Source organism: Triticum aestivum, chromosome 2B, assembly GCF_018294505.1.
Source record: "Triticum aestivum cultivar Chinese Spring chromosome 2B, IWGSC CS RefSeq v2.1, whole genome shotgun sequence".
NCBI lineage: Eukaryota > Viridiplantae > Streptophyta > Magnoliopsida > Poales > Poaceae > Triticum > Triticum aestivum.
In genome coordinates, this window is record NC_057798.1 from 700,883,079 (window position 1) to 700,895,306 (window position 12,228).

Below are 12,228 nucleotides of genomic sequence, written 5' to 3' on the forward strand. Positions count from 1 at the left end.
GTGGGCTGGGCGCCACTCCCCCTAGGGCCCATGCACCTAGGGTTGGGGGGAAACCCTAAAGGGGGCGCCTCCCTTGGCTTGGGAGGCAAGCCTCCCCCCTTGGCCGCTGCCCCCCTCTAGATCCATCTGGAGGGGGGCGGCTCCCCTCTCCCTTGCCCCCATAAATAGTGGAGAGGTGGGAGGGCTGCCGCACCCTTCCCCTGGCGCAGCCCTCCCCCTCCCCAACACCTCCTCCTCCTCCTCCGTAGTGCTTGGCGAAGCCCTGCTGGAGAATTGCAAGCTCCACCACCACATCGTCGTGCTTCTGGAGCTCTCCCTCAACTTGTCCTCTCCCCTTGCTGGATCAAGAAGGAGGAGATGTCCCCAGGTTGAGCGTGGAGGCGCCATCCCTTCGGCGTTAGATCGGATCTTCCGCGATTTGAATCGCCACGAGTACGACTCCATCATCCGCGTTCTAGTAACGCTTCCGCTTAGCGACTTCAAAGGTATGAAGATGCACATCCTCTCTCTCTCTCTTGTTGCTAGAATATCCTAGATTGATCTTGGTGATACGTAGGAAAATTTTGAATTATTGCTACGTTCCCCAACAGCCTCCTCGGGGTCTGTTCATCCAGCGGCAACCACAAGGTCCTGTTCATCCAACCCCCGCCAGGAACTATTCATCCACTGCCAATCAACCGGCTCGACTCACCACGTCTTGACTCGTTCTACGTATCGCGCGTGCGGCAGCAACAATCACTGTTCATCAAGAGGCAACCCAACACTAGCTGGCTACGTCTCGCACGAGGGCTCGTTCGGCTTCAGTAAGTAGTGACAAGGATCGATCGGGTTCAGTTAGCAGCGCAGAAATCACTCGGGTTTAGTTAGCAGCGAAGGAATCGCTCGGGTTTAGTTAGCAGTGAATGATCGATCAGCTTTAGTATGTACCTAGTGTGATCGCTCAGTTTCAGTAAGTGAACGCCTCACAAGGGTTCAGTAGTGAATGCTTCGTACACACACGCGTACATACGAGAGAAACACGCAAACCACACTGCATTGCTCGGCCGTGACCACCCACCGTAACCGCGAACTCCCCAAAAATTTCCTCGCCCTCACTTCTACCATGATTTTTTTACGTCATGGACGACCCAAAGAATGTCATGCAGGTGCGTCTCCGGCCCGCCCAAGATGAAAAGCCCATATTCTGTCATATTTTTTGTCATAGAAGTAAGAGCCCACCACATCAATGATGTTATGTATTTTTGTCACATATATTGTCATAGAAGTGTCATAACCATGACAACCATTTGGGCCATAATGTCATGAATGTGTCTCTTTTTTATAGTGCATGGTTGGAGAAATCGTTTTGCTTAGGAAACTTCATGACGATGGTTATGTCTACAAGGTGGACAGGGACAAGAAAACCACGAGGGTCAAGAAGGACAAGAAGCTCATGGTGAAGGGAAAAGGACCAACAATAATTTCTACACAATGTGAGAAAAGCTTCCTTGAAGGTGGAGCTGAGGAGATGCCACTGATGGCGATAATATCAGTCGAGGTGACCGAGTCCAAGGTGGAGGGCTTGGCGGCCAACTCATGCGAGTGAGCAAACAAGAGAAGATCTCGAGTCTAATCATACACAAGAGTCTGCGCGAATATGATGACTTCAAGATAGCGGAGACATTCGCCAGCATGGAGTCTTAAATTTGTGTCGAAATATGTGCATAGGGCTACAATTAGACTTAGACTGTGGGGAGGGTTAAGTGTTAGAGTCGAACACGTGTAACCCAGACGTACGCTATATGCGTGAGAAGTTTATCCCCGCTATTTTATTTATCTCAACATGCACACATGCCACCTCAACAACACCAATTTATTTTTTCTTTTAACATGCACGCATGAAAATGATACATCTATTAATTGTCTGAACATGCACACATCCCAATTTATCAACTCCACTACTTTCATCTCTCTCACATGCACGAGACATACTACTTAATATTCATTTTATCATTATATATAATTAAATACAAAAATATATGTATGTCTCATATTCAAATTCAATTCAACCAAATCTTATAAAAAATAATATATCGCAATCAATTCCCGTATGTTCCCGCCGCAACATGCGGGCTGTCATCTAGTTACGTAAAAGCACCAATGGGTAGGCAAAATAGAACTCACCCCTATGAACGCATACACACACTCTATCCCTATGAGCACCTCCGAAAGACTGAGCCGGCGGAACATCTCCTCCCACTGAATGCGCATCGCCGGAAATCCTGAAATAAATTCAGAAATAAATGTGAGTACCATGACTTGAACCCTGGTGGGCTGGGGATACCACAATCCCTCTGACCATCCAACCAAAGGTTGGTTCGCGAAGGCGGATTGTTTCTATAAGGATTTGAATTCCAACACTTTTTGCTGATAAAAACCAAAGTTTTTTGCTTTGTACTTCGTATATGAGAAATTCTGAGAAGGAAAATTCTCTGGATGGCATCACAATGATTTGGCCCCTATCGTCCGTCTGAATGGTAGTTGCGGATGGCTCCTTTTCTAGCTGTCATGAATGTGCAGCATTGTTCTTTGTGATATGACAAATTCATTTGTATTTCCGTTTGGAAAAGTCCCTTTTTACAGAAAGTGCTAGCTTTAGGCCATATGCTTGGATTCAAGGGACTATTTTTAGTCTGACTAAAATTAGTCTTTTTTAGAGGCTAAAGTTCCAATCACCCCTGACTAAAGAGAGGCTAGAACTAGTCTTGAGACTAAAAAATTTTAGTCAAGGGAACTCTACTAAAATGTGGATTAGTCCTCTCTCTCCTCATTTAACTCCTCTCCTTTAACACATGCGAGTTCGGGATTGGAGGGTTTGGAGGATAATAAATGCTCATTAACACATTTTAGTCTATTTAGTATTTGTATCCAAGCATGGGTGAGGCTAGCAAGTTTTAGTCCCACTACTTTTAGTCATGGGACTAAAACGTATCCAAGCACCCTCTTATATGTCTTCTCTTCTCAAAATCAACGGAGACACGTCTCTAAAAAGCATCTCTAGCATCTAGCACATCAACAAAAGTTATATTGGACCAAAAAATATTCCTTTTTAGGATTAACACCTATCTAGCAGATCTATCAAACCAATAATTTCTTAAAACTGTATAACTCTTCGCCCCTTAAAATGCAGCTGTCCTGTCTATTTTTAGTCCAAAGACCCAACTTCTTAGTAATTCAGTCGGTCGCTCGACATTTCTATCGGCACTGGCTCACCACCCCACAGCCAGCCCTGTCGTTGGAACCGTTCCATGCAACCACCTCGCATCTCTGTTGCCCTCTCCCGCACCTTTCCTCGCTCGACGCTGAAATCCATTTTTTCGCTGCCGACGAGGCTGTGACCGCGTAGCTCTGCCCAATGGCTGCCGAGGCCCGTTTTCATCGGGAATCGATCCATCTGGCCTTGGAAATGGTGTATGAAGGTCAAGCGCAACTCCTAGACGGTCCACAACATCAGAGGGTGCTTGGATACAAGGGACTATTTCTAGTCTGACTAAAAATAGTCTCTTTTAGAGGCTAAAGTTCCAAGCACCCCTGACTAAAGAGAGGCTAGGACTAGTCTTGAGGCTAAAATCTTTTAGTCATGGGAAACCTACTAAAATATGTATTAGCTCTCTCTCTCCTCATTTAATTCCTCTCCTTAGTTCTGGATTGGAGGTTTGGAGAATAATAAATGCTCAATAACTAGATTTTAGTCTCTTTAGTATTTGGATCCAAGCATGGGTGAGACTAGCAAGTTTTAGTCCCACTACTTTTAGTCATGGGACTAAAACGTATCCAAGCATGCTCTCAGAATCGGCGAATAAGGCCGCCGCCTCCGCGGTGTCACCTAGTCGTGTGTTTGGGGTCAAAGTATTTCCCCCTCGTACTTTTGATTATGCGTGCTTGGTTTGGTTAATGAAATTAGTACTCACACCGGTCCAAATTAATTGACGCACACTTAGTAGTACAATTTATACTACTAAAGTGTACTACTCACATCCATATTAATTGACACACATTTAGTACAACTCTAGTCGCTTTCTTCCCCAAACAGATCTAGTGTTCCTCTACGTCCCACCGCCGGCGTCGTTGGTTCGCCTAATCTCCGGTGCCTTGGGGCCATGGCTGCGTGGTGGATCTGGCTTTGTTTTTACATATTTCTTCAAGTTTTATTAGGGTTTGTGTCCTGCTTAGGAAGACAAAACAATGACGGCTCCTTGAAAATGAAATAAGGTTCTTCCCGCCTAGCCTTCATCCTGATGGTGCGTCTAGCATCGTCGGTGGGTGCGTGGAGATGTGTCTCCGATGGATTCTGTCTTTGGTGGATTTGCCTGGATCTGATCATAGTTCATGTACGGTCGTGTGTCTTCAGGTTGGATCGTTCTGATCTACGCTACTCTTCAACAGTGGCGGCTGCCGTTCTGGTGCGCTAGTCCTATGGGGCCTTAGCACAACGACTTCTCGACTGTCTATTACAATAAGTTTGCCCCGCTCCGGCGAGGGAGGGGCGATGAAGGTGGTGCGCCTTCGACTCGTTTTAGTGCTTGTAGTCGTTGCTAGGTGGCCTACGAATCTGGATGTAATTTTTATTATTTTTTATATTCGTTGTACTGTCATGCTTGAAGATGAATTTGGATTTTTTTCGGGAGGCAAGATCACTACAAACCCTTAAACTTGCAATGGATTAGTCCACAAACTTGCAAAAGGTGATCACCTCATCCCTAAACTTGCAATGTATGTGAAGATTTAGTTCAAAGCCAATCACAAGTTGACAAATGGCGCCATGCTGGCCGCGTCGTGGCACACCCAATCGGCGCAGCATTTTACAAAAAAAACCCTCCACCTTTATAGAAATCATGAACGTTGTTGCGCTTGCGCCTACGTGCCGAGGGCGGTGCTAGCAATCTGGCTAGGATTGGCGGCTGCCATACCTCAAATTCCACCAATAAATATACTGGTATATATATGAGTACTAGTATGCGTGCATATTGATTATAATTGATAAGGTATTGTACGTGTTGAGCCAGCTGAGTTGATTGCTGACTTGCGGATGCATGGTCCTGATGCATCGGCAAGTGGTCTTGCGAGGTAACACTCCACGCACAAATCAACACACGTCCGCCGGTTTCAAAATTCTGGAAAGTGGAAATCCTTTGGCTGCATGGCCAAATGTGTGCAACAGCAAACAGCAAGCAGGGAGCGGCAGTGGCCGGCACTGAATCGGGCCATACGAGGACGCAAGCGCAACTGAGCACAAAATGGCATAGAATAAGAAGATCAAGTAATGAATGAAAGTGTTCTAAAAATGTAAAGAATGAAAATTAATTTAGAATTGAAATTGAACTTTGAATTTTGAAGCAAATTTTGTTGCGGTCTGCCAAAATAAGCTCAAATATTTTAGGTATCCCCTATTGACAAAACTAATTAGTTTTGAATTTTGATTGTGCTTGTTAAACACAAAATATTTATATAACTAATATTTAGTGAGCTCTTGGTAATTACACTATATAAATACTTTATGTTTAACAAGCACAATCAAAATTCCTTTGATTGTGTTTACTCTAAGCACAAAATCTGCAAGCTACACATAATGTACACACTGTTATCTGCATTGAAAAACTCACAGATGCTATAAGTGATGTTTTTCCATCAGGTGCTATAAGTGATGTTTTTCCATCAGGTTCTGCAATATTTGAAGAAGCTACATGTGCTCGATTTGTACTTTTACAATAGTATCAAGTTAGCTGAATCTGTAGGTCAGTAGGTGTACTGAATCACCTTCGGTATTTGAACCTCATCAAAACTTCCATTGCCGAATTGCCTGGATCATTATGTGCTCCTTACCACCCATACTTACTTGGGTTAAACCACAAAGTTAAGAGCTTGGCTGACAACCTCTACATCACACAGCTTCAGGCCCATAAATCACTCACTGTTACCAGCCACATAATGCTCATATCCGCTGGAAATAGTTCACAGAAATTTGATCCAGCTTTTATTAGAAATCAGGGCGGCCAAAAGATCCCCCTCCCAGTCCAAGCAATGCTTCCAGACACATTCCTCAACATACGGCATGCATGGCCAATGACCTCTTCTTATTCTGACCAGCGTGGAGGCATAGCCTACTTCCATTAAGAAGAGGAGGTGACCGGAATATCAGAACGCGCATGACACCCATATCTTTTAGGCATTTAGAATTTTGAGAAAAAATTCAGGAGCTTTGATTAAAAAAATTAGACATGACAAAAATATACCGCCCATGTGATTTCCATAAAGGTGGAGAGGTTTTTGTAAAAATGTCAGGCCGCGGGTGTGCCACGACGCGGCCATCGTGGCGCCATTTGTCAACTTGTGATTGGCTTTGGACTAAATCTTCACATACATTGCAAGTTTAGGGATGATGTGATCACCTTTTGCAAGTTTGTGGACTAAACCATCACATCCATTACAAGTTTGTGAATCTACCGTGCTCTTGCCTCTTTTTTCGGCCACATAAAGTCACAGTTGCTCGACCTACTGAATCTTGGCAGCCTCCTTGCTCAGGATGGGTAAAACCGAATACTGGCTTAGTTTCTCAGCATGCAAGGAATTGTTTTCATGTAGAGATGCTCTTGAAGCGGAGTTGTGCGCATGCATGGAGGGTCTCTCCTTTTATTTGCAGAAAAGTGATCTTTCATATTCACAGAGACAAACTCAAGTGTGCAGTAAAGCTTATTCAAGCCAAAGAAGTTGATAGATCGGTTGATTCTTCTCTAGTTACAGAAATTAGACATTTTTGAGTCTTTGTGAATCTTGGATTACTCATATTTCTCGATCCCAAAATATGGTTAGACACAGTTTAGCAATTTTTGCTTGTACCAAAGGAGAACCACGACATGGTTAGGTTCTGGTCCTGAGGAAACTGTCGAGCTAGCTGCTGATGATTGTAATTCTATGAGTTGACTAAATACAAGTTTTTCACCCGCAAAAGAAAAAAGATTGTAAGTATTTCTAAAAAAAGAAAGCTTCACTATTTTTCGCAAAAGCAATATATATTTACTTTTTACAGAAAAAGAGAGTACTCCTACTCTTTTTTTTGGGGGGAAACAAAAGCGGACAAGGACACCAGGTATCTTCCGGAAAAAAAAACCAGGACACGGGCGCCGCGCTCTACCCGCCCACGGTAATAAAAAAGGGGAGCCGGAATCCCTATACACGGACGAATCTCAGCCCTGAAATCCCCATCTCCTCTCCCCCGTATCCCTCCTCTCTCCCGTCCCTCTCCCCCTCCCCCCTCTCTCTCCCTAGGGTTCGGGTCTCTCCTCCCCCGTCGCCATGATGCAGCCACCGCCGCCGTCGCAGCCGCAGCCGGGCATGGGCGCCCCCATGCCGCCGCAGGGCGCCGGAGGGCAGCCGCCGCACTGGGGCGCGATCCCGCCGCCGATGCCCCACTACGCGCAGCCGCCCCCGCAGCAGCAGCCGCCGCCGCAGGCCATGTGGGGCCAGCCGCCGCCCCAGGCCGCGCCCTACGGCCAGGTGCCCGCCCCGCAGCAGTACTACGCCGCGCCGCAGGCCCCCGCCGCCCCCGCCGCCTCGGACGAGGTCAGGACGCTCTGGATCGGGGACCTCCAGTACTGGATGGACGAGAACTACATCTACAGCTGCTTCGCCAACACCGGCGAGGTACGTGTCCCGATCTGTCCGACGCCAGATTCGTTCGGTCTGATGCGAGATTCGTTTGGGCTCGGCTTGCCCTAGCGGATGTACGCGTCGCTGGTCTAGATGTAAAAAGGGTTAGGGATTCAGTTGTGATGGTAGAACTGCGACACGAGTTACTTTGCTGTGAATTACGCCTTTTGTTACAGGGAAAAAGAATCAAACTTTAGCTGTGTTTCTGGAGCAGTTGCGTGTTTTGGCTCGGTTGCATGATTGGTGTTGTGAAGACAACCGCGTCTTGTGAAAATAAAAATTCTCTAGTTAACTGAAGTATCTGTTTCTGCTTATGTACCTTCTGCACATGGTAGAACTCCGGGGCGAGTTACCTTGCTATGAATCACGCCTTTGTTACAGGGAAAAAAAATCAAGCTTTAGCTGTTCTGGAGCAGTTGTGTTTTGCCACGGTTGTATGATTGGTGTTGTAAAGATAACTGTTAACTGCGTCTTGTGAAAATAAAAATTCGCTAGTTAACTGATGTGTTTTTTTTTTGCTTATGTACCCTTTTGCACATGTGTGTGCATGTTCTGCAGACCATGTAGTATATGTAAAGTTGCTAAAGATGATCTTTTTGCTAATTTGCAGTTCCAATCTGTCAAGCTTATCCGTGACAAGCAAACTGGACAGCTTCAGGGCTATGGCTTTGTCGAGTTTGCAAGCCATGCAGCCGCTGAGCGAGTTCTTCAGTCATTCAATGGTCAGATGATGCCAAATGTTGAGTTGGCATACAGACTGAACTGGGCCAGTGCTGGTGAAAAGCGGGATGATACCCCGGACTATACAATCTTTGTTGGGGATTTGGCAGCTGATGTTACAGACTACATGTTACAGGAGACATTCAGGGTCCATTACCCTTCAGTGAAGGGCGCGAAGGTTGTAACTGACAAGATGACAATGCGTTCAAAGGGTTATGGGTTTGTGAAGTTTGGTGATCCTACAGAGCAAGCTCGTGCCATGACTGAAATGAATGGCATGCCCTGTTCTTCCAGACCCATGCGCATTGGTCCAGCAGCAAATAGAAAGACAACAGGGGTTCAGGAGAGAGGTAAATGTTGTCAATCTCATGTTGCTGCAATGGCTTTTTGCTATTACACATTTACTTCTCATGCATACCTAATTGCTATGTTTTATGGTGCCTTTGTCCTTTTATAAATTCATGTTGTTCTACTTGTCTCTGTCTGAACAATATAAAGCTAGGTATTACCTTTTTTTGCATGCAAGAATACCTTAGTGTAATGGTTTCAGCATGGATTTGCATCATATAATGCTCAATTAGATAAATAAAGTATAGTAAACTCATGCTACCTGGAAGCAGGATATCAACAGTTCCACCATATATGCCCTGCAATTGACTTGAGCTGTGGCATTTCTTGTTTAGATCAGTTATGCCCTAAGTTTATAGTCTGTTTCTGGTTCTTCTATATATTTTTACTTTCCTACTCCTTCCGTCCCAAAAAACAACTTTAGTACAAAGTTGTACCAAGTCAGCGACACTTATTTCGGGACGGATGGGGTATTAGTTGTCTGTCATTATATTGTATGTATATCTTTAGAACACCTTTCCTGTGTATAAATAAAAAATGCTACGGCCCATGCTCAATCGGAATATACACATGCAAACTAAACTCGTATATTGTGTTGTACTTGCTTCATTCATCAGAGTTTAGCAGTTGAGGGATGGAATCCCTTCCACATGCATTGAGAGTTAAACTTTCCATCTCGAATTTTTGCTAAGTGAATTTCTTATGACCGCATGCATTGAGAGATAGTAGTACCCTTTGGTAGTTATCCCTTATTTATTTATCTATCTTATTATGCACTGCTTTAGTCACATGTTATTTATTTATTTACTTTTGCACTGCTTTAGTGACATGTTATATTTATCATTTAAATTTTGTGTCTCTTGCATGATATGCATTCATGTTTATTTATTCTTTGTTATTTAACAAGTCTTACAACGTATTTCCTTCACTTTTTTTTGCTTTCATTTACAGTACCAATTCCAAATACAAATACTCAAGGAGCTCAGTCTGACAATGATCCTAACAATACCACCGTGCGTTCTTAGTTCTACTTTTCTGTATTACACCAATTGGATTTCAGTGTGTTGAACATAGTTGTTTCTTTGGTCTCAGATATTTGTTGGTGGCCTTGACCCCAATGTCACTGAAGATGCCTTGAAACAAGTGTTTGCTCCATATGGGGAAGTCGTCCATGTCAAGATCCCTGTTGGGAAGAGATGTGGCTTTGTTCAGTATGCTAACAGGTTGATTTTTTTTTCTGTTTAAATAGTTTAGTTGTTTCTTGTGTGCATATTTTTGAAGTACTTCCTTCTAAGTTACTCTTGTGACTGCATATTCAGGCCTTCTGCTGAGCAAGCTCTGCAATTGCTGCAAGGGACCTTGGTTGGTGGTCAGAATGTGAGGCTTTCATGGGGACGGAGCCCTTCAAACAAACAAACTCAGGTTAATTCTTGCACACTGAACTTTTCTATCCTGTCTTGAGTTGTATATATACTAGAGGTAAAGTGGGTAATAACGTGATCATTTACAGCCTCAGGAAGCCAGCCAGTGGGGTGCTGGCGCTGCTGCTGGTGCTGCTGGTGGTTACTATGCTGGATATGGACAAGGCTATGAGGCTTATGGACAAGGGTATGCACAGCCTCAAGACCCTAACATGTATGGTTATGGAGCCTATGCTGGTTATCCCAACTACCAACAACCAGCAGCGGCACCACAGCCACCGCCACCGCAACAGGTGAAGTTCCCTATCGCTATAAGCGTAAATCTTAGCTCTTGATAATCTTATTAGTACTTAATGTTGCACTGACATGTTAATACCAGCAGCCTGGCTAATCTAAAACTATGCCATCTTTTCCTTTTCTACAGTGAGCCCTCCTCGTGGGTCGTCCAGACAACAGATGAGAACCCCTGTTTGAAGGCACTGTCAAGGCTAATGTTGTAGCACCTGTCGATAGAGAGAGACGGTTCCTGGACTCCGGATTTTGATTGCCCCATGGCAAGGTCTATTGTTCTGTTATTATGCACTATGTTATGATCAGCTGTTGTCCGACCCGTTGTGGTGATCCTTTGGATATGTACTTGGAAACTTAGCTTTGTTTCGCCGCATGTCCTTGTCTACTGTTATTTACCATTGCTATCTTCTGCTGTTAAATTATATACTATTGTACCGTTTGCTTCCTGCTGCATTTGTTTATGTTTTTGTTGTTATTGCTTTGTGGCTTTGGATTCTCCTTTTTATCAGAGAAGAAGAGGATATAACCCAACAGCTTTGGTCTGGTGGCCTGATTGACCACATGAGCAGATCAGATCACAGGCATGGCTGCTTGGTGCTGTCGACCGTGGAATTTTGTTTGATAGTGTTTGTTTCATACTAGTAGAGAATGGTTTGATCAGCACCTGTGTCCCATTCAGCCGTGAAGTCGTCAATTATTTTGAGGTCTTGTAGTCGTAGTTGTAATCTGCCTTTTGTTTGGTGTCATTTTGGTTCTATCTAATGATTTCACTATGAACCGCATATGAATGTATGTAGATGCACTTTCAAGTGTAGATTTACTCATTTTGCTCACTATGTAGTACATAGTGGAATCTCTAGAAAGGCTTATATTTAGGAACTGAGGGAGTAATAATTGCTCTGTACATATATCGTTTCTACTGCAAGGAGCAGAGCATTTTGGTTCTACTTTCTACTACCTCCGTACCACGATATAAGAGCGTTTCACTAGTGTTAGAAACGCTTTTAAATTATGGGACGAAGTGAGTAATACAATACTCAAAGACCATCGATTGAAAAAGAACAGAGTAACATTCTGTCTCATGAAAAAATTAAAAATTATTACTCGGCTATGTATATAGTTAATGAAACATTTGATGAGGAATCTAAAGTTAAGCGTGGTACATCAAATCGCTTCTAAAATGTCCGTGGACAAGGACAAATGTTGGAAATCTAGAAATGGTTTGAAGGAGTTCGCACTCCCTGGTGTACGGCGTTGGGGTTGCCCTGATTACACAACGCACTGTATATAGAAAGTAGAACTAACATTTTCGATCACCATGAGAAAACAACGTAGTGTATTAGTAGAAAGTAGAACCAACATTTTCGATCACCATACGAAAAAAAAGTAAAGTAATCAGAGAGTTACAGATGCCAGCTGCAAAGCGACAAGGCTGACGAGAAAGGCAGCCACAGCCAGCCATAATTCCAGACAGGCTACTGTAGCACATGTACAGCCCGAGATTCCTTGCCATTGTCGCGCGCGCATCAAGATCCGCGCCCGATCCGTCCGTCCGTCCCGAACCGACCCCGGCCCCGACCCGTCCGTCAGACACACGGCCGCACGCGGCACGCGCCCCCCTCGCTCGCCTTTCCGCCCTCCCTGGCCTCTGCCTCGTCGCCTCCCCCCTCTCTCCTCCCCACCACCCCCACCCCCCGCCCCATGGCCCGCCCCAAAAAGGCCAAGGCGGCGCCGGCGCAGGCGCCGCCGGCCGTCTGCGAGG

General features: G+C 44.8%; 1 protein-coding gene across 1 annotated transcript; it reads left to right on the forward strand.

The window, feature by feature from the left end:
* The first annotated feature begins 7,245 nt into the window (after positions 1 to 7,245).
* Positions 7,246 to 10,912, forward strand: LOC123046801 (RNA-binding protein L). The gene is made up of 7 exons (XM_044470234.1): positions 7,246 to 7,680; positions 8,297 to 8,756; positions 9,706 to 9,767; positions 9,847 to 9,977; positions 10,074 to 10,176; positions 10,265 to 10,468; positions 10,600 to 10,912. The coding sequence occupies exons 1-7, from the start codon at positions 7,333 to 7,335 to the stop codon at positions 10,600 to 10,602; spliced, it is 1,311 nt and encodes a 436-aa protein (XP_044326169.1). The 5' UTR covers positions 7,246 to 7,332; the 3' UTR covers positions 10,603 to 10,912.
* Positions 10,913 to 12,228: the final 1,316 nt, after the last annotated feature.

Excerpts from the sequence above, each read along its gene's own strand:
- LOC123046801 (XM_044470234.1), top strand. The coding sequence starts at position 7,333 with ATGATGCAGCCACCGCCGCCGTCGCAGCCGCAGCCGGGCATGGGCGCC. Across the intron at positions 7,681-8,296 it reads GCTTCGCCAACACCGGCGAG|TTCCAATCTGTCAAGCTTAT; the intron begins GTACGTGTCCCG and ends GCTAATTTGCAG. Across the intron at positions 8,757-9,705 it reads AACAGGGGTTCAGGAGAGAG|TACCAATTCCAAATACAAAT; the intron begins GTAAATGTTGTC and ends TTTCATTTACAG.